At 38.6% G+C, this 22,126-nt stretch overlaps 1 protein-coding gene across 1 annotated transcript; it reads right to left on the bottom strand.

Annotated features, from left to right (window-relative positions):
* Window positions 1-4,745: 4,745 nt before the first annotated feature.
* On the bottom strand, window positions 4,746-8,858 carry LOC307068638 (arylamine N-acetyltransferase 1-like). The gene is made up of 3 exons (XM_079726610.1): window positions 8,722-8,858; window positions 8,201-8,279; window positions 4,746-5,718 (listed from the first exon to the last, which is right to left on the bottom strand). The coding sequence occupies exon 3, from the start codon at window positions 5,711-5,713 to the stop codon at window positions 4,841-4,843; it is 873 nt and encodes a 290-aa protein (XP_079582736.1). The 5' UTR covers window positions 5,714-5,718; window positions 8,201-8,279; window positions 8,722-8,858; the 3' UTR covers window positions 4,746-4,840.
* Between the last annotated feature and the right edge of the window lie 13,268 nt (window positions 8,859-22,126).

The raw sequence follows: 22,126 nt of genomic DNA, 5'->3' as shown, positions 1-22,126 counted from the left end.
TAATGTGCTGTTGGATTCTGTTTGCTAGCATTGTGTTGAGGAGTTTTGCATCTATGTTCATCAGTGATACTAGCCTGTAGTTTTCTTTCTTTGTGACATCTTGGTCTGCTTTTGGTATCAGGGTGATGGTGGCCTCGTTGAAGGAGTTTGGGAGTGTTCCTCCCTCTGCTATATTTTGGAAGAGTTTGAGAATGGTAAGTGTTAGCTCGTCTCTAAATGTTTGATAGAATTCACCTGTGAAGCCATCTGGTTCTGGGCTTTTGTTTGTTGGAAGAGTTTTAATCACGGTCTGAATTTCAGTGCTTGTGATTCGTCTGTTCCTATTTTCTATTTCTTCCTGTTTCAGTCTCAGAATATGGTGCTTTTCTAAGAATTTGTCCATTTCTTCCAGGTTGTCCATTTTATTGGAATACAGTTGCTTGTAGTGGTCTCTCATGATCCATTGTGTTTCTGCAGTTTCAGTGGTTACTTCTCCTTTTTCATTTCTAATTCTATTGAGTTTTAAGTCTTCTCCCTTTTTCTTGATGAGTCTGACTAAAGGTTTATCAATCCTGTTTATCTTCTCAAAGAAAGAGCTTTTAGTTTTATTGATCTTTTTTATTGTTTTCTTTGCTTCAATTTCATTTCTTTCTATTTTTTACATCTTTATTGGAGTATATTTGCTTTACAATGGTGTGTTAGTTTCTGCTTTATAACAAAGTGAATCAGTTATACATATACATATCTTCCCATATCTCTTCCCTCTTGCATCTCCTTCCCTCCCACCCTCCCTATCCCACCGTTCTAAGTGGTCACAAAGCACCGAGCTGATCTCCCAGTTCTATGCAATTGCTTACCACTAGCTATCTATTTTACGTTTGGTAGTGTATATATATCCATGACACTCTCTTGCTTTGTCACAGCTTACCGTTCCCCCTCCCCATATCCTCAAGTCCATTCTCAAGTAGGTCTGTGTCTTTATTCCTGTCTTACACCTAGGTTCTTCATGACATTTTTTTCTTAAATTCCATACATATGTGTTAGCATACAATATTTGTCTTTCTCTTTCTGACTTAATTCACTCTGTATGGCAGACTGTAGGTCAATCCACCTCATTACAAATAACCCAATTTCGTTTCTTTTTATGACTGAGTAATATTCCATTGTATATTTGTGCCACATCTTCTTTAACCATTCATCCAATGATGGACACTTAGTTTGTTTCCATCTCCGGGCTATTCCAAATAGAGCTGCAATGAACATTTTGGTACATGACTCTTTTTGAATTATGGTTTTCTCAGGGTATATGCCCAGTGTGAGATTGCTGAGTCATACAGTAGTTCTATTTTTACTTTTTTAAGGAACCTCCATACTGTTCTCCATAGTAGCTGTAGCAGTTCACATTCCCACCAGCAGTGCAAGAATGTTCCCTTTTCTCCACACCCTCTCCAGCATTTATTGTTTCTAGATGTTTTTATGATGGCCATTCTGACTGGTGTGAGATGATATCTCACTGTAGTTTTAATTTGCCTCTCTCCAGCGATCAATGATGTTGAGCATTCTTTCATGTGTTTGTTGGCAGTCTGTATATCTTCTTTGGAGAAATGTCTATTTTGGTCTTCTGCCCATTTTTTTTCTTTTTATCTTTCATAAAATTTATTGTATTTTTAAAATTAGTTTCTGCTTTATAACAAAGTGAATCAGTTATACATATACATCTGTTCCCATATCCCTTCTCTCTTGCATCTCCCTCCCTCCCACCCACCCTATCCCACCCCTCCAGGCAGTCACAAAACACCAAGCTGGTCTCCCTGTGCTATGTGGTTGCTTCACACTAGCTATCTACCTTATGTTTGGTAGTGTATATATGGCCATGCCTCTCTCTCGCTTTGTCACAGCTTACCCTTCCCCCTCCCCATATCCTCAAGTCCATTCTCAAGTAGGTCTGTGTCTTTATTCCTGTCTTACCCCTAGGTTCTTCATGACATTTTTTTTCTTTAATTCCATATATATGTATTAGCATATGGTATTTGTCTTTCTCTTTCTGACTTACTTCACTCTGTATGACAGACTCTAGGTCTATCCACCTCATTACAAATAACTCAATTTCGTTTCTTTTTATGGCTGAGTAGTATTCCATTGTATATATTTGCCACATCTTCTTTATCCATTCATCCGATGATGGACACTTACGTTGTTTCCATCTCCAGGCTATTGTGAATAGAGCTGCAATAAATATTTTGGTACATGTCTCTTTTGAATTATGGTTTTCTCAAGGTATATGCCTAGTAGTGGGATTGCTGGGACATATGGTAGTTCTATTTACTGTTTTTTAAGGAACCTCCATACTGTTCTCCATAGTGGCTGTACCAATTCACATTCCCACCAGCAGTGCCAGAGTGTTCCCTTTTTTCCACACCCTCTCCAGCATTTATTGTTTCTAGATTTCTTGATGATGGCCATTCTGACTGGTGTGAGATGATATCTCATGGTAGTTTTCATTTGCATTTCTCTAATGATTAATGATGTTGAGCATTCTTTCATGTGTTGGCAGTCTGTATATCTTCTTTGGAGAAATGTCTATTTTGATCTTCTGCCCATTTTTGGATTGGGTTGTTTGTTTTTTTGCTATTGAGCTGCATGAGCTGCTTATAAATTTTGGAGATTAACCCTTTGTCAGTTGCTTCATTTTCAAATATTTTCTCCCATTCTGAGGGTTGTCTTTTGGTCTTGTTTATGGTTTCTTTTACTGTGCAAAAGCTTTAAACTTTCATTAGGTCCCATTTGTTTATTGTTGTTTTTATTTCCATTTCTCTAGGAGGTGGGTCCAAAGGATCTTGCTGTGATTTATGTCATAGAGTACTCTGCCTATGTTTTACTATAAGAGTTTGATAGTTCTGGCCTTACATTTAGGTATAATCCGTTTTGAGCTTATTTTTGTGTATGGTGTTAGGGAGTGATGTAATCTCATACGTTTACGTGTACCTGACAAGTTTTCCCAGCACCACTTATTGAAGAGGCTGTGTATTCTCCACTGTACATTCCAGCTTCCTCTATCAAAGATAAGGTGACCATATGTGTATGGGTTTATCTCTGGGGTTTCTATCCTGTTCCATTGATCTATCTTTCTGTTTTGGTGACAGTACCATACTGTCTTGATTACTGTAGCTTTGTAGTATAGTCTGAAGTCAGGAAGCCTGATTCCTCCAGCTCCGTTATTCGTTCTCAAAGTTTCTTTGGCTATTCAGGTCTTATGTGTATCCATACATATTATGAAATTTTTTCTAGTTCTGTGAAAAATGCCCATGCTAGTTTGATAGGGATTGCATTGAATCTGTAGATTGCTTTGGGTATTAGAGTCATTTTCTCAATGTTCATTCTTCCAATACAAGAACATTGTATATCTCTCCATCTATTTGTTTCATCTTTAATTTCTTTCATCAGTGTCTTATAATTTTCTGTGTACAGGTCTTTTGTCCTTAGGTAGGTTTTTTCCTAGATATTTTACTCTTTTTGTTGCAGTGGTAAATGGGAGTGTTTTCTTGATTACACTTTCAGATTTTTCATCATTAGTGTGTAGAAATGCCAGAGATCTCTGTGTACCAATTTCTTATCCTGCTACTTTACCAAATTCATTGATTAGCTCTACTAGTTTTCTGGTAGCATCTTTACGATTCTCTATGTATAGTATCATGTCATCTGCAAACAGTGACAGATTTACTTCTGCTTTTCCGATTTGGATTCCTTTTATTTCCTTTTCGTCTCTGATTGCTGTGGCTACAACTTCCAAAAGTATGTTGAATAAGAGTGGTGAGAGTGGGCAGCCTTGTCTTGTTCCTGATATTAGTGGAAATAGTTTCAGTTTTCCACCATTGAGGACGATGTTGGCTGTGTGTTTGTCATATATGGCCTTTATTATTTTGAGAAAAGTTCCTTCTATGTCTACTTTCTGCAGGGTTTTTATCAAAAATGGGTTTTGAATTTTGTCGAAAGCTTTCTCTGCATCTATTGAGATGATCATATGATTTTTCTCCTTCAATTTCTCTCCTTCACGAACACGTGTCCCCTGTATCAGCATGCGGACTCTCAACCACTGTGCCATCAGGGAAGCCCAGTATTTATCACTTCTAAGCAAAAATACTGAGGTCCAAAATTTGAAAAATTATAAATAGTAGTGTTCCCATATTAAGAAAAATGGTACTTGAAGAACTGTGGTTGCAAAAAGAGCCATGTAAGAAATTATTAGTTGTGTCCCTCACTTGGTACTTGATCACTTGCTAACAAGTATTGGTTTACACCTTTTCTTGAGAAATATTAGGTTATTTGGAAGCAATGTCATGTCTCTTTCTTTTTCCTTGAATTATAATCCCACTATACATGTGGTATTTCTGCACAAATATGACATTGGATATACACTGGTAGAATTTAATTAAAAAGTTTCCCTCAAGGTTCTAGTTACTGAATGATAGGTAAACATGTTTTATGAATTCAACATTCAACCAATGTGGAAAGTTTTCTAGCATAAATAACTTTTTCCTCAAGAAAACCATAGGCCATCATTAAAACATCTTTGTTAGTATTATTTTTGAAAATTATGGTTATGTTTTTTTAAATGTTATCTAATTATATACGCTGACATTTTGAAAGGTGAAATGATTTGATGTCTAGCATTTTCTTCAATATAATGTGGGAGCATTGAGAAAATATGATAGATAGGCCTCTAGTTTATAACTGATAAAGTGAGTGATAAACAAATGGAGGTTTATTATTTCATTCTCTCTACTTTTATAGATGTTTAAATTTTTTTATAATAAAAAGTTACAGCACCAGAAGTAATCCTGAGACCTTTTTACTGCTCACTCTATATGGTAAAACATTTATCACCATGTTTGGGGACAAGCTTTTTCTCCAAGGAAATATTAAATATATTTTTTAGATTTTCTTTTACTTCTTCTTCATTCAGTGTGTTAAACTCTACCAAATCTGTATTGTCCTTATAATTGAATTTCCTGTAGGTGAGGGTGAAGCCCACTAAACAGTGAACACCTTCTGCGGTCTGCAAGGAACAAAATGACTTGCTTGTAAAGACAGATGCTGGAGATTCCTGAAGGTATATATTCACAGACTCAAAGTCTTCAATTGTTCGAGGTTCAAGAGTAAAACAGTAGATTTTCCGATATTTATTCTTTTCCAGGAGCTCAGAATTAAGAAATTCTTGGTTTGGGATATACTGCTCTCTTCTGATTTGGTCCAGGTACCAGATTCCTTTCTCTTCTGTCAAGCGGAAGATGCAAGGCACCTGGGGCTGATCCTTCCCAGAAATTAACTCTAGAGGCTGCCACATCTGGTAAGAGCATCCAAATCCAGCATCAGCTATATAGTTCTTGTCATCAATGGTCACCTTCAGCAGGAGGTGAATCATGGCATGGCTATATTTGTTTGCTGAAGTGTTGTATACATACCCTCCCAATATCGTGGTCTCAAAACCAATTGTGGTCAGAGCCCAGTACAGAAGATGATTGACTTGGAGACACCACCCACCTCGGTTCCCCCTCACAATTTGATCAAAAATGGCCTCTAAGCCCAATTCCATGGCTTCCCCACAATGGATGTTAAGGTTCTCAAAGGGAATGGCTCGGATCTGGTGCTGAAGAATGTCAGTTAATGTTTCCAAGTCCAATTTGTTCTTACAGTGCTTATAACCAATTCTTTCAAAATATGCTTCAATGTTCATGATTCCTTAAGGCAAGGAAAACAAAACAAAAACAAATATATTACTTTTGTACTTGGATTTCTTTGATTAGCCTAATGATAACAAATGTATTTTAAACATGTAAACACAAACAATGGTTATAAATATCTGTAATTATAAGCCTTTTTTGTGTGTGCTTTTAGTGTATTAATGACTTTCATATGCATAAGTTCAGTTAATGGTGTGAGTAACCCTGAAAGAAAAGTATTATCACTTCTTCCATGTTTTGAGCATGAGAAGTTGGAAATCCAGATGAAGTGTTGAGTAAAACCATAAACAGCTTACATGTGGTTTTCTTGGTGATGAATAAGGAGAGGTACAATTTGCTATCAATTAAAATAGAGTTTATAAACAGTTTCTGATACAAACAGGAGAATTATAATATAGTACTTTCATTCATGGTACTTGACCAACTCAATATTCTGTTCAGCTGAACCTTACACAAATTTCCCCACTCAAAGATTCATATTCATTCACAAACTGATTTATTGATTTATTCAGTAATTAGTTTACTGAAAATCTATTATGTGTATGATACTGACCTAGTGGTTGCTTATCTTAAAGAATCTTACATTTTAGTGCAGTGTGGTATGACACAGTGAATTAAATGAATTAAAAAAACATTCAATTTCTTAGATAGTGATAAGTGTTCTGGGGAAAATAAAGCAAAGAAGGTAGATAAGATGTGCACAGGGAGAGCTTCAGATTCCAATAAGGTGGGCAGAGGAAGCTTCACTATGACTTTAAGGATGTGAGAGAATGAGCCATGTCCACAAATGTGGGAGAATGATTTAGGAAGAAGGACCAGAGGGTTAAAAAAAAAGAAAAAAAATGCCCTAAACTGGAACCTGCCTAGGGTCTCCAAAGAACATTCAAGGAAGACAGGATGAAGGGAGCAGAGGTAGTAAGTGGAAGCATGGACTGAGATGAGATCTGACCTTTTGTCTTTTACTCTGAGATGAGAAATCACTGTGAGAAGGGCAGTAGGGGAAGGCTGCAATTTGGGCAAAATGCACCATCATCAAATTGTTATGTCTGGTTTGTATGGAGAGTGAGCTGTACATACTGAGCTGAATGAATAGACATGTGACCCCATTAGACACAATTCAAAGCACATTTGCTCTAGGACCAGTGTTTTCCTCGTGGATGGCATGTGGTCCAAGTCAGCTCAATGAGACTCTGTTGAGGAACTTTTGCTGAAACCTAAGCAGATGCTTCTACTGCAGGGCCAGAATCTGGTAGGATATTTGCTCAAATCTACTAGGAGAACTTGCTGAAGAATAATATCAGCAAGGAATTTATTGAGTTGAGGAATGAAAAGCAGGAAAAGGAAAGATGAGAAAAGACAACAATCAAGTTTCAAGCTATATGTTTCTGGTAAGGTGAACCAGAAAAAAAAAAGAAGTCCTTATTTTGTAAAATCTCATGTAGGAAGTGTTTCTGTTCCCTGATATCAGAGTCATAATCCAGTGTGGACACTGATTGCAACAGTGGTGCCTTACCATTGATAAGATGACATGACCTGAGGTGAGAGGCTACAAAAGGCCCTGCCCCTAGGTTAATGGTGATAAGTTATGTATTCCTGTTGTCCTTCTTAATGTCATTTCTTTCAGATTCACCTAATTCTCTTTTTTGATCAGTTATTCTTCCCATTTTGCTAGTGTTTCAACTTTTTCTATTCTTGATGTCTGCAATGTGATCTCCTCCAAATCTCTTAAGATTATTTCATTTCTTCTCATCTTTACATGCATCAGCACAAGTCAAAAACTCTATGACTCAGACACCGAGAGAACAACTGGTACTTAGCCAGACCATCACAGACCCTCTTCTGCTTCTGTATCCAGAATCAGTGCTGGGTAAGTAAAGAGGGCAGGTGATGTGGAACAAAAGAAATATGATTTGGACCTGCCTGGCCATTTCATTTCTGGGTTAACCAACATCTTTTTATTTGGAAATTAATGTATATTTTTTAAAGCTATCTTTTGATTTTAATGATTTTTCTTTGTTCCTTCCAGAGGGGATATCAGGATATATGTGTACATATAGTTGATTCACTTTGTTATACAGCAGAAACTAACACAACAATGTAAAGCAATTATACTCCAATAAAGATTTTAAAAAATTATTATGTTAATTTAGAATTTAGTAACTTCAAGTTCATTGAGAAAAAGCCAGGGTCTGGATGCAAACAACATGTTATAACCAAATTATACCTGCATATTCCATGACTAAATATAAGAGATTTTGTACTACTGAAGTTATTATAGAAGGTGAAATATGGAGGCACTAGAAAGTAGTTTTCAGGATAAAACTGGGTGAAAACACTGCAAAGTTTATATATTGACTTGTAATTTAGATGTGCACTGATATACCATTTTGTTTTCCTTGATCATAAATATAAGAAAAGAATAAAAGGAGGGAGAGTGAACACACTTAGGGAGCCCGATGAGATGTCTCAGAAAAGCATACCTTTATGAGGAAGTTCAATGTAGATTGAGTCTCAGTTTTAATTCAGAAGACTTAGGATAGTTCTTCTTCCTAATTCACACTGTAGAAATAAAAGAAAAAATGGTTTTAAATATATCATATTCTTCCTTGAAAACAAGGACAGTAGTTCTCATTGGGACATGAATATGAAGAGTATTTTAAAATCACAAAACAGAAGGAGTAAAATGGCCATTTGGGTTGCATAGAGAAGAGAGCTGAATGTACAATGATGGGAGATGGGAACAAAACTGGTGGGTTCTAAGCCTGGATATTGTGGAAGTCACCAGCATGGGGCTCAGACACAACAGACCAGATGAATATTTGTCATACAATCAGCAAGGATGGGTGAACCCTGTCTCAGTCCCCAGATTGCTACTACAAGATTTACCAAACACAGAAAAGACAAGTATGTAATGGTAGCACCTCTCTTCCTTTAGGTGTAAGGTATAATTGGGGATATTGGGGCAGAAAAATAAGGCAATGTTCTTAATGTATGGTGTCACCAGAAAGGATGAAGAACCATCTGTATGCAGAAGACCAGCCATCAAAATATCTCTTGTCTTCAGTCATCTTCCTTCATCTCCACTGGAAAGATTGCAGAGTCCAAGGTCCACTGCAGCCAGACATCTCACCAGTCACATTTCATTCAAAAAACAAATAAAAGATGGAGACAGAACTGTACATGCATGAATATGGTGAAAAAACAGAATGTAAATATACTGTGAGACTGGGATCAGAAGAAAAGGACATAATACACAAAAGATAGGGGAAAAAGACAACCAGCTCAAGAAGAAACATAAAGTGAACAATGGAAAGATATTCTTCACAGGTACTTGAAGAGATAGAACATTTAAAATGGACTCATACCAAAAAGCCAAAAAATGAGGTGATAAAATAACACAGTGTTATCAAAAGGACTATTTATAACTTAGGAAATTAATTAAGATAATATATAAGTAATTATGAACAATAAGGGAATACATATATAACATAATATCAAATGACTTATGTAGAAGAAAAACTTAATACTCAATGGTTTTAATGAAGAGATAAAGCCATTATAGAGTTAGAGAGAAGTTAATAGACATAAAACCAGTCAAAGACAATCCAATATAAAGATAATTGGTATTCCTGAAGGAAAAAATAAATCTCAAAAAGGACAATTGAAAAAAATATGTATATATTCTAATAGTGTTACCTCTCCATCAGCCTGTGAAGATGTAAATCAAAATGAAAAACTAAGGAAGAGAAAGGCAGAATTGACTCCTTTTATTATAGGATAGAGTAGAAAAGTTATGAGAATTATGGCTGAAGTAATTTTAAAACATTTAGAAAGTGTGAGTTACGTGAAAGCCATTAGACCTATTGACTTCTGCCTCAGGTACAGAGGGTAAAGAACAGAGCATGTTCAGTGTACCTTGAGAGGGCACATGACACTGGTGAGGATTAGGCTATCTCTTGACTTTCTGGTAAGGTGAGCACCCCCCCCACAGTCTGTATTTTGTAAAATCCCATGTAGAAAAAAATTTTTGTCCCCTGTTACCAGAGTTCTAATCTAGTATGGACACTAATTGTAACAGTGGTGCATTATTATTGTAAGATGACGTGGCCTGCGGTGACATAGTACAAAGAAACCCAACCATAGGTTAATGGTGATAAGCTATGTATTTCTATTGTCTTTCTTTTTTGTTCAATTAGACAACATTTACTAAATGAGAAAGCTACACTTAAAAAGTGCTTTAAAACAAAATGAAATTAGAAAAAAACATGTGCATTTGAAAGAACTTTGCACTCTGCTGAAAATCAAATCTCTTGCAGTAATACAATATGCCTATTCTTAAAATATAAGTTAACAGAATTTTCAACTTAATATTTTCAAAGATGATATTAAGGTAAAGAACTTCCCATGTATGGTAGCCCTTACAGAAGGGCATTTATAAATATGATGTCCATCCCTATGAAGCTTACAAACTTGGCAATGCTCAATAAAACCTTTCGGAATCACATCCAAGTGTCTCATCTAATGAATCACAAATTTGTGTCCTGTAAGTTCTCCTTCTAAAATCTTTATGTAGACTTTTCTATTTCCATCATTTGTTAATTAAAAAAATATTTTGTTTAAAAAAAAGGAAAAGAAATGCTGGAATAAATCCTAGATCATGTACAGAAATTATTGTTAATATAGTTCACTACAAAGCATGTCTATACAATATCACATGAATTTTGATCATGAAAAATCAGAATAAAAATCTTTAGTGATATAAGCCTTACAATCATATACAACATTCAAATGGTAATATTAGACTGTTGAGCACACAATACACATAGTTGACAAATGTCTTACTGACCAACATTCATTTAAATACATCCTTCATATAGAGGGAGGAAAAAAGAGATAGTGTCAGCTTTCTGAACCGTCTCAAAAAAGGATTTTCATGTTCTGTGGATCTTAAAACAAACAACAACAACAAAAAACCCAAAACAAAACTGGTGCAGGTGAAGGTGTTATTAGAAAGTTAAGCGTGCTGAAAGGTGTTTTGTGGGAATTAAAAACCTAATTCTTTCTTAATGTCACAAAGAAAACTATAGCAACTGTCAATAAAACTAAAAGCTGGTTCTTTGAAAAGATAAAGAAAAGTGATAAACTTTTAGCCAGACTAAGAAAAAAAGGGAGAAGACTCAAATCAACAAAATTAGGAATGAAAAATGAGAAGTTACAATGACACCACAGAAATACAAGGGATTTAAGAGACTACTACAAGCAATTATATGCCAATAAAATGGACAACCTGGAAGAAATGGACAAATTCTTAGAAAAGTACAACCTTCCAAGACTCAACCAGAAGAAATAGAAAATATGAACAGACCAATCACACGTAAAGAAATTGAAACTGTGACTAAAAATCTTCCAACAAACAAAGGTCCAGAACCAGAAGGCTTCACGGGAGAATTCTATCGAAGACTTAGATAAGAGTTAACACCCAGACTTCTCAAACTCTTCCAAAACAATTGCAGAGGGTGGAATACTTCCAAACTCATTCTACGAGGACACCATCATCCTGACACCAATACCAGACAAAGATATCACAAAAAAACTACAGACCAATATCACTGATGAATATACACACAAAAATCCTCAATATTAGCAAACAAAATGCAACAACAAATTAAAAGCATCATACACCATGATCAAGTGGGATTTACCCAAGGTATGCAAGGATTCTTCAATATACACAAATCACACCATATTAACAACTTGAAGAATAAAAAACATATGATCATTTCAATAGGTGCTAAAAAAGCTTTTGACAAAATTCAACACTCATTTATGATAAAAACTCTCCAGAAAGTGAGCATACAGGGAAACTACCTCAACATAATAAAGACCATATATGACAAACCCACAGCAAACATTATTCTCAATGGCAAAAAACTGAAAGCATTTACTCTAAGATCAGCGACAAGACAAGGGTGTCCACTCTTGCCACTATTATTCAACATAGTTTTGGAAGTCCTAGCCATGACAATCAGAGAAGAAAAAGAAATAAAAGGAATACAAACTGGAAAAGAAGTAAAATGCTCACTGTTTGCAGATGACATTCTACTATACATAGAAAATCCTAAAGATGCCACCAGAAAGCTTCTAGAGCTAATCAATGAATTTAGTAAAGTTGCAGGATACAAAATTTATACCCAGAACTATCTTGCATACTTATACACTAACAATGAAAGATCAGAAAGAGAAATTAAAGAGACAATTCCATCTACCATTGCAACCAAAAGAATAAAATACCTAGGAATAAACCTACCTAAGGAGGCAAAAACCTGTACTCAGAAAACTATAAGATACTGATGAAAGAAATTAAAGAAGACAGAAAGAGATGGAGAGATATACCATGTTCTTGGATTGAAGGAATCAATATTGTGAAAATGACTATAATACCCATAGCAGTCTACAGATTCAATGCAATCCCTATCAAATTACCAATGGCATTTTCCACAGAATTAGAACAAACTATTTTACAATTTGTATGGAAACAAAAAAGACTCTGAATAGTCCAAGCAATCTTGAGAGAGAAAAATGGAGTTAGAGGAATCAGGTTCCTGGAGTATACTTCAGACTATAGTACAAAGCTACAGTAATCAATACAGTATAGTACTGACACACAAACAGAAATATAAAGCAATAGAACAGGATAGCAAGCCCAGAGATAAACTCAGGCACCTATGGTCACCTACTGTATGACAAAGGAGGCAAGAATATACAATGGAGAAAAGACAGCCTCTTCAATAAGTGGTACTGGGAAAACTGGAGAGCTACATGTAGAAGAATTAAATTAGTTTTTTTATATTAGTTTCTGCTTTATAACAAAGTGAATCAGTCATACATATACATCTGCTCCCACATCCCTTCCCTCATGCATCTCCCTCCCTCCCTCCCTCCCCATCCCACCCCTCCAGGCGGTCACAAAGCACCGAGCTGATCTCCCTGTGCTCTGTGGCTGCTTCCCACTATCTATCTACCTTACGTTTGGTAGTGTATATATGTCCATGCCTCTCTTTCGCTTTGTCACCACTCCCTAACTCCATACACAGAAATAAACTAAAAATGGATTAAAGACCTATATATAAGGTCAGAAAGTATAAAACTCTTAGAGGAAATCATAGGCAGAACACTCTATGACAAAAATCACAGCAAGATCAATTTTGACCCACCTCATAGAGTAATTGAAATATAGGGAGGGGGAAGGGTAAGCTGTGACAAAGTGAGAGAGTGTCATGGACATATATACACTACCAAACATAAAATAGATAGCTAGTTGGAAGCAGCTACATAGCACAGGGAGATCAGCTCAGTGATTTGTGACCACCTAGAAGGGTGGGATAGGGAGGGTGGGAGGGAGGGAGACGCAAGAGGGAAGAGATATCGGAACATATGTATATGTATAACTGATTCACTTTGTTATAAAGCAGAAACTAACACACCACTGTAAAGCAATTATACTCCAATAAAGATGTTAAAAAAAACACAAAAATCCCAAATGGGACCTAATTAAACTTAGAAGTTTTTGCACAGCAAAGAAAACCATAAATGAGATAAAAAGACAACCCTCAGAATGGGACAAAATATTTGCAAATGAAGCAACTGACATGGGATTAATCTCCAAAATATACAAAGCTCAATACCTTTGTACCTCAATATCTATAAAAGAAACAACCCAGTCAAAAATGGGCAGAAGGCCTAAGTAGACATTTCTCCAAATAAGACATACAGATGGCCAAGAGGCACATGAAAAGATGCTCAATAATTTTTAGAGAAATGCCAATCAAAACTACAGTGACGTATCACCTCACAGTGGTCAGAATGGCCATCATCAAAAGAATCTATATACAATAAATGCTGGAGAGGTTGTGGAGAAAAGGAACACTCTTGCACTGTTGGTGTGAATGTAAATTGATACAGCCACTATGGAGAACAGTACGGAGGTTCCTTAAAAAACTAAAATAAACTACCATATGACCCCGCAGTCCCACTACTGGGCATATGCCCTGAGAAAACCATACTTCAAAACACACAGGCACCCCAATGTTCATTGCAGTGCTATATACCATAGCCAGGAGATGGCATTAACCTAAATGTCCATTGACAGATGAAGGGATAAAGATGTGGTACCTATATACAATAGAATATTACTCAGCCATAGAAAGGAACAAAATTGGGTCACTTGTAGAGATGTGGATAGATGTAGAGTCTGTCATACAGAGTGAAGTAAATCAGAAAGAGTAACCAAATATTACTTGAGTATTCTGTGATTAAACAAAAGAAATTGCTAAGACTAAAGTTGTGATTCACAGTGAAATACTGGCAAAACTTAGAAAACAGTTGCCAGGAAAATAGCTAACTGAAAACACAACGAGCCTTATTTCTTGATATATAACATTTCTGTGCAGATATATCTTTTCCTTTCAGCTTCATGATTAATATTAGAGAAGACTCAAGGGATATATAAAGAACACATTTAGGGCATCTACTGAGAAACCCCAGAAAGGCACTTAAAACATTTTTAAGCAAATGGAAGTAAGTTGATGTTCAGTTTTAATTCAGAAGTCTCAGAAATTCCTTTCTCCTGGACCGAACTCTAGAAATAATAGAAGAGATAGTAAAATGTATACTGTGACTTCCTTTGAAAACAAAAAGATAGTTTAGTGTTACATGAGTTGTGAAAAGTACCTAAAAATCACAAAAGGGAAGGGAAAGGATTGAAGAGTAAAGTGGGCATCTGAGTTGCATAGGGGAGTGTGTAGCAAGTGCAACCACAGGAAATGATAGCAACACTGATGGGTTCTGAGCCTGGAGGTTGTGGAAGCCAGTGCAAAGGGGCTCAGAAGGAACCAGTCAGATGGTTAGTTGCCATAGGATCAGTTAGGAGGGGTGAATCATGTTCTATGTCCCTGATTGCTACTACAAGAATTACCAAACATAGCAAAGACCAATATGTAATGGTAGCACATGGTCTTCCTTTATGTGTAAAGTATAATTGGGGATATTGGTGTAGAAAAATAAGGCAGTGTTCTTAATGTATGGTGTCACTGGAAAGGAAGAAGAACCACCGATATACAGAAGATCAGCCATTAAAGTATCTCTTGTCATCGGTCATCTTCCCTCGTATTCACTGGAAAGATTGAGGAGTCCAAGCTCCACTCCAGCCAGACATCTCATCTGTAAACTATATTCAAGAAAGAATTCAAAGGTGGAGACAGAACTATATGTAAGGAATTGTTTCCTTTTAATATAGAACAAAGAGTAGAAATGTTATGAGAATTTGGCTAAAGTAGTTTAAAAACATTTTAAAAATGTGATGTAATGGAAGCCATCAGACCTACAGACTTCTGCCTCAGGTACAGAGGGTAAAGAACAGAGCATGCTCAGGGTACCTTGAGAGGGCACATGGCATTGGTGAGGATTCAGGACTGAGGCTAATGTGGGGAGAATGCTGTCTGTAAGCCACCCAGAAACCATTAGATGTCTTTGACCGCTTTTCTGTGCCTCTGACGAGCATGGCTTCTTTGTCCTTGTGCTTAAGGAGCTGAATTCTGGACTCTTTTTAAGACTTCTTGGGAGTTCCTGGAGCTGCTTTGCCTTCCTGTGTGAAAATTGGAAGTGCCAGGGACTGCATGTCCTGCCAGGGCAGCCCTGCATCAGTGACTTACTGGTGAGATGTACTCAAAACTCAGCTGCCTTGCCTTGAGTCTGGAAAGACTTTGAGTTATAATTCACATTCAGGCTGACACTGGAGCACACCATAAGCCACTTGCACATGGTCCTGGCCTCAGCATCTAAATCTGGGGAAGCTGACAAATCATATCAGTGGTCATTTTGGAGAGCTGTGTGAAAGAAAGGTAAGATGTACGGGATGAGGCAACTTCCAGAGGGCCTTGAAAGTCAAGCAAAGGAGACTTCTTCTGTCACCAAATAAATGCTTGTTATTTTGTTGAATGGTCAATGTTCAATAGTCAACTAGCTGCTTTGATTTATCCCTAAGTGACATGGTACTTCAGTTACAAATTACTTTTTTGAGGTAGCCCTGGAGAGCAGGTCAATATGAAGAACTCATTGTCCAGGTCAAAGTCTAGGGTCTCTTACTCTTTCATGTAAGGTAGTGTTTATCTATTATATTTTATTTTATCTTATCTTATTTTATTTTTATTATTTTATTTTTTATTTTTCAACTAAAGATACCCTTATTCGTCCCCCAAATAAAGTTGTAAGCAAAAGCCTAAAATAAAAGAATTAGAAACAGGTTGATCCAGAGGTAGTTCACCCCTGAGATGCTGCCACCAGAAGTACAGTTATGGACTGAGACGAAATCTTCTATACCTACTTCCTGCACTTCTGGCATGACTGAATAAAAGAGCCTTAAGGAGTGTTAGTGAGTGGCTTTTCTTTGTGTGTGTGTGTGTGGTGTTTGTGTTTTATTTCCTATACTTTTCCTTCTTTTTCCTTTTCTCTGTCTCAGTGAAGGATATGGTATCCCACTGGATTGATACTACAACCCACCCTGACCCCAGGGCAGGTGGGCATCTGCTTGATTTCTGGATGGAAAGGGAGCTGCTAGGCTAGCCCTGCTCAGAGGCCATTGGACAACAGGGCTTTATGTACTGAAGGCCTCTGAGCTAAAGCTCGCAGAGTCAGGCAGGTATTGTGAGGACTACCGAGCAGGCCCAGAGAGACAATCTAAAGGAACACAGCTGCTCAGCTGAAGATAGAAAAGCCAAACAAAATAAGTCTCTGGGACAGAAGTACTAGGGAGTTGATAGTAAAAAACAAACAAACAAACAATAACTCCTTTTGAGTGAAGGAATGGAGCCCTCTGTTTTATGCTTCAGGAACTAAAATGAGGGCCAGGGGGAGAGTGAAATGCTGATGTCACACTCAGGGCCACAAGCAGCCTAAATACAAGTTTGGACAGAGGTGAAACCTTCTGTACCTACTGCCAGCATATCTGTCATGACTGAACAGATTTTTAAAAATTGATGTGACATTCACGTGACCTAAATAAACCATTTAAAGTGAACAATTCCGTGTCAGTTGGTACATTCACAACTTTGTGCACCCACGACTTCTATCTAGTTCCAAAATATCTCACCATCCCCAGTAAAACCCCAAACTCATGAAGCAGTTGCTCCCCATTTCCTCCAGCCTCTGGCAACCACCAGTCTACCTCCTGTCTCTATGTTCCGCTCCACCTTCGGCTACTGTGAACAGTGCTACTGAGAGCCTTTGTGGTCAAGTACTTTTTTCTGTATCTGTTTTCACTTCATTGGGTATATGCCTAGCATTAGAACTGTCCAAATGAATAGTAGAATTTTAACAGTTGCTTCTAAGTGGCTTTTCATTCTCTATGCTGTGATTTTCTTTTCCTCTGCTTCCCTTTCCCTTCCCATTCCTTCCCTTTACTTAACTTTTTTTGGTGCCGAGGCTCACTTCAAGGACACCACAACCCAACCCACCCACAGGGGCAAGTGGCCAGCCCAGTGATCTTCTGGATGAAAACAAGAGGAGTTGCCACACAAGCCGTGCCCACAGACCTTCCTTCAAAATGCTTAGTGCACAGAAGGCCCATGGAAAACAGCCAAAAAAAAAAAGTTACACCCAGGCAGCAGGAAGTTCTGAATGTTTCTTTGTTTCTCTTCATTTCCCCCTCTTGAGGAGCAGAAACTCAGAGTTGTGGGTGAAATCTGCCTATTTTTAAAGTTGGCTCTGAACAATTTAAACCTGTAAAAGGCAAACAAAATAAGTCTCTGGGCAGGATGCAGCCTGCCAAGTTTCATAGTTGGCAGTTAACTTCCTTCTGAGTGAGAGGGGGCGTGGTCAGCCATTTTGTGGTTGAGGAACTAAACTGTGACTTGGGGGAAGGGAAAGGTCAGTTCATCAAAGAAGAGCCAACAGGCGTGTTGTTGTTGTGGGCATCGGGCCAGGGTAAGGGAGCAAAGTCCAGAGGGGAGAGCCCACAGACCCCTTGCTCTGGGGCTGTCAGCCTCCACAGGTTCCTCTCTTCAGTGGAATTCTGCACATTTGTGCTCAGGGAGTGGTGTCCTCAGCCTGCCTGACAGTGAAAGAGCTGGTTCTTGTCATTTATGGCTCCTGAAGACCTTCCCCTTAGGGTCTTCCTTCCATCAAGAAAAAATGTCCTCAAGAATTCCCTTAAACTGTGCAGACAACACAACACAGACTCCCTGGAGTTTGGGGATGATCATTAGAGAATTTCTGATCAGCTAATGCAGGAGGAGCAGGAGTGATCATGAATCTGCTGACTGCAGGACTAACTGGGCCCTTTGGGACACACCCAGGTGGGGACAGAGAAGGTGGACATTGCTGTTTCAATTATCCAAGAGGGAAATCCTGTCCCCTAAATCACGTGTTGTACACATTAGCTATATTTTATATACTTTCATCCTCACAACAAACTTTTAAAGTAAGCTCTCTCATTAGCTCCAATTTTCTGAGGGATAAACTGACTTTTAGAGATGCTTAAATGACCTGCCCAAGTACTCACACCTGGGATGTCACATGGCTGTTACTCTAACCCTGAAACTGAGCAGGGCCCTCTGAGGCACCTAGGTATGGAGGCTTGGCCTTTTTTTTTTGTCCCTGATTTTTTGTCGGCAAGAATCCAGCCTCCATTACCTTCCCTGAGTTCCAGAGGGCAGATTCAAACAGTTGCTAATCAAGGGAGGAGCAGGCAAGAAACCACCCAAAGCAAGATTAAAGGGATCAGAGAAGCTCATCAAGATTAGGAGACCGACCACCTGAGACCCTACACACACCCTCATCTTGTCCAATACCCCACCTTTGGGAAGTATTGTTATAAAACTCCTTATCAAATCTTCCTGGGTTGGGACACATAGTTTTTCGAAGCAGGAGCTGTTGTGTCCCCCTTTGCCTGACAAAGTAATAAAGCTCTCTTTTTCTACTTCACCGAAAACTCTGTCTCCAAGATCTGATTTGGCACCAGAGTACAGAGAAGCTGAGCTTTCGTCATCAACCTCCAGAGTTTGAATTGGGGTGTGTTATCTCCTCCACTATCCTGTGCAGTAATTACAGCATAAGGACTCAAGTTATATATGTCAGCCAAACTTTCTGAACTGGCTTAGGACCTGACATTCGGGTCTGTGTAGTATCTAGTCTCCTGGACTCACATTTGAAATAGGATTAAACCCCGATTTCAAAGCACAACATGTCACTTACCGAGCTCCCCTGGGTCCCACAACCAGGAACCGGGCTGACTGCCATCCTCCCACTTCCTGGACAAGCCCAGGAAGAGACCTCACTGGTTTGCAAACTGCTCCACCCCTTGAACCTAGTTAGAATCACCAGGGAGCTCTGGGAAATGTAGTCGTGGGAACTTGGGTTGTCCTTGCGCACCACTTGTTCAAATGTACTCTGGTGAGACCTGGCACCAGGCTGAGAGTGGAGTGACCTTGTAATCCGTACAGTTCCTACTGTTAGGGAGGCTGAATCCAGATATCCTAAGTGTAACGTGGGAGGTTAGGGTTTTAAGGGGATCCAGGAAAAGCAGGTTTATTAACCTAGAGGAGCAGAAGGAGATGAATATTTTAAATCACTCCCCCAGGTTATGACAGCACTTCCTCATGAATTTCCATGAGGACCCTAAATTTCTATTTTTCTTCCCCATCTTCAGTCCCATTCACCACTCCACCCTGAGGCACTGTATAATGTGTCCTAAATTTGTCCACATATAAGTTACCGGTGTGATATATACACTGTGCTTTTGTTTCTGCATGTTTTTGTGTGTGTGTGTGGTACGTGGGCCTCTCACTGTCATGGCCTCTCCTGCTGCAGAGCACAGGCTCAGCGGCCATGGCTCACGGGCCCAGCCACCCCACGATATGCGGGATCCTCCCAGATTGCAGCACGAACCCGCATCCCCTGCATCGGCAGGCCAAATCCCAACCACTGCACCACCAGGGAAGCCCATATTTCTGCATGTATTTTTAATTTATGTTAATGATATAGGTCTATCACTTTTGCTGTTTCCAATGTACTTCCCTCTACACTTTATTTCTTTTTTAAATAAAAAATTTTTTTACTGCAGTAGAGTTGTTTTATAATATTGTTTTCATTTATACAGTACAGCAAAGTGAATCAGATATACATATACATATATCCCCTGTTTTTTGGATTTCCTTCTCATTTAGGTCACCACAGAGCACTGAGTAGAGTTCCCTGTGCTATATGGTAGGTTCTCATTAGTTATCTATTTTACACATAGTATCAATAGTGTATATATGTCAATTCCAATCTCCTAATTCATCCCACAAGACCACCCCCATTTCTAAAACCATCTTCATGACACAAGTGTTGCCTTGTGCTCTCTCTTTGGCACTAACAGTTCTAGTCCATGCCTCCTGTATTATGCTGCATGAACATGGGTCTCTCTACCTGGTTGCTTTCTCTTGGCCTGTGCTTGGGCCATCCAGATGGTCCTGCAATTGATGGCCCTGGAACACCACTCAGCCTGGAAAATGTGAGTGGGAGCATAAATGCCCCTGTGTTCCACCTACTCAGGTGGGGTTACTCTGGGGTCATGGCCAGCACTGCCTCCCTATGTTCTCCAGTGAGAGGAAGCTTCCATTGTCCTCTGAGGTAACCTGCTGATCATGTATCCTTCTTTGAGTCTCAAAGAGCCGCTGCTTCACTTTCCTACTCCCATGGTGGTGCTTCCTTAAATCACCTCCCAAGTAAGCTACTTGAATGCAAAAAGCTCTCAGGGTCTGCTTTTGGAGGAAACTAACCTAAAACCATTTAACTTACCGGACCACTGGTGAAGGACACTTAAGTTGCTGCCAACTCCTTGTTACTACAAATACCACTGTAATCAGCACTTTCCTACATGTGTCCTGTAGATGGACACGAGGACTTTGCTTGGATAGACATCAGGAATAGAATGTGCTGGAGCACAGGGCATCAGTGTACTTAATTTCACTGAGCATTTCTGTCCTCTTGTGTAGAAAGTTTCCTGGTTTCCTCATATCCTGGTTGATACTTGCGGTTAGCAACCTTCAAATGTCTTTCAATCTCATGTGTCTAAGGTGATAGCTCAGTGTAATTCTCATCTGCACTTCTCTGATTCCTAGTGAGTTTGAGCATCACTTCATATTCCTATTGACCCATCACATTTACTGGTGGTGAATTAAAAGGCAAGGTGTTGGGGAAGCACTCTTCTGCCATAGTAGCCAGGGCACAGCAGAAATGAAGGATGGATAGCAGAGGACATCTTGCAAGAAAAATATTGCTGGAGAAGGAAATAATCTCAGAATACAGGTCTGGTCCTGGGTCATTTTGACAGAAAGTGTGGAAAGGCTTCATTCAATGGAGTAGGGCTATTGTCCCCTGATCCTGGGAAATGTGACACCTGGAATTAAGATCCAGGTGGCAAGTTTGTAATTCTGAGATTGCTTCCATCATTCTAACCAAAGTAACAGAGGCCCTTGAGGATATCAAGCAAGAATTCTTACAGAAACCTGAAGTCAGGAGGCTTGTGGCTAAGGGAGAGTAAGACCAGAGTCATGGATCCTGGGGTCTGAGGGCAGGGACACCAGAGGATGTAGGCCTGGGATCAGAGTGGACATCTGAAATGCCAAGCCAAATTCTGACTACCTCCTAGACTTTCCATGTGGAAGGAGAGCAGAAGTAGGAAATACTGGAACTGTCAATGAGCATTCTCCTCACCTTAAAGGACGTGAGTTAGGTGTAGTAATAAACTCCCTCTTTATTCCACTATGTACAAGTTGGAAAAGTTTAAGCATTCTGCTTTTTAAAAAATAAGTATACTTAATACAGTAGAATTAATTTGTATATGGTAAATATTCTAACTTATTTTAAAGTGTTTTCTTTCAAATATTAAATCATGTAAAGAATTTCTTATTTCATTGCTAAAGAAAAACAAACAGACCTACATTTTTCCAAAGATAGGAAGTTTGAACTAAAACTCCCCCTCTTGATGATGGAATCTATGGAAGACAATGACCTCTAATTTAAGATTTTTTGATGTTGAATAAATCTGTTTTAAAATTTGCTTGCCAAGCCTTCTGGTTTCTGCTCCAACAGGCAAAAGTTATCAATTCTCTCTCTCTCTCTCTCTCTCTCTCTCTCTCTCTCTCTCTTTTTTCTGGCCGTGCCTCCTGTGGGGTCTTAGTTCCCTGACCAGGGATTGAACCCACACCCCCTGCATTGGAAGTGTGGATTCTTAACCACTGGACCTCCAGGGAAGCCCCAATCCTCTCATTCTTATTGAAAATCAGTAAGTCCTGAAAAATCAAACAGATGCATTAGTGTATCAACATCATGAGGAAAAATGCTGCTTTAACTGAGAAAAACTCTAT

This window comes from Hyperoodon ampullatus, assembly GCF_949752795.1.
Source record: "Hyperoodon ampullatus genome assembly, chromosome: 20".
Lineage (NCBI taxonomy): Eukaryota > Metazoa > Chordata > Mammalia > Artiodactyla > Ziphiidae > Hyperoodon > Hyperoodon ampullatus.
This window is presented reverse-complemented; position numbering and strand designations above follow the sequence as displayed.

What these genes read in the sequence shown, in the direction of transcription:
- LOC307068638 (XM_079726610.1), bottom strand. Translation starts at nt 5,713, where the DNA reads ATGAACATTGAAGCATATTTTGAAAGAATTGGTTATAAGCACTGTAAG.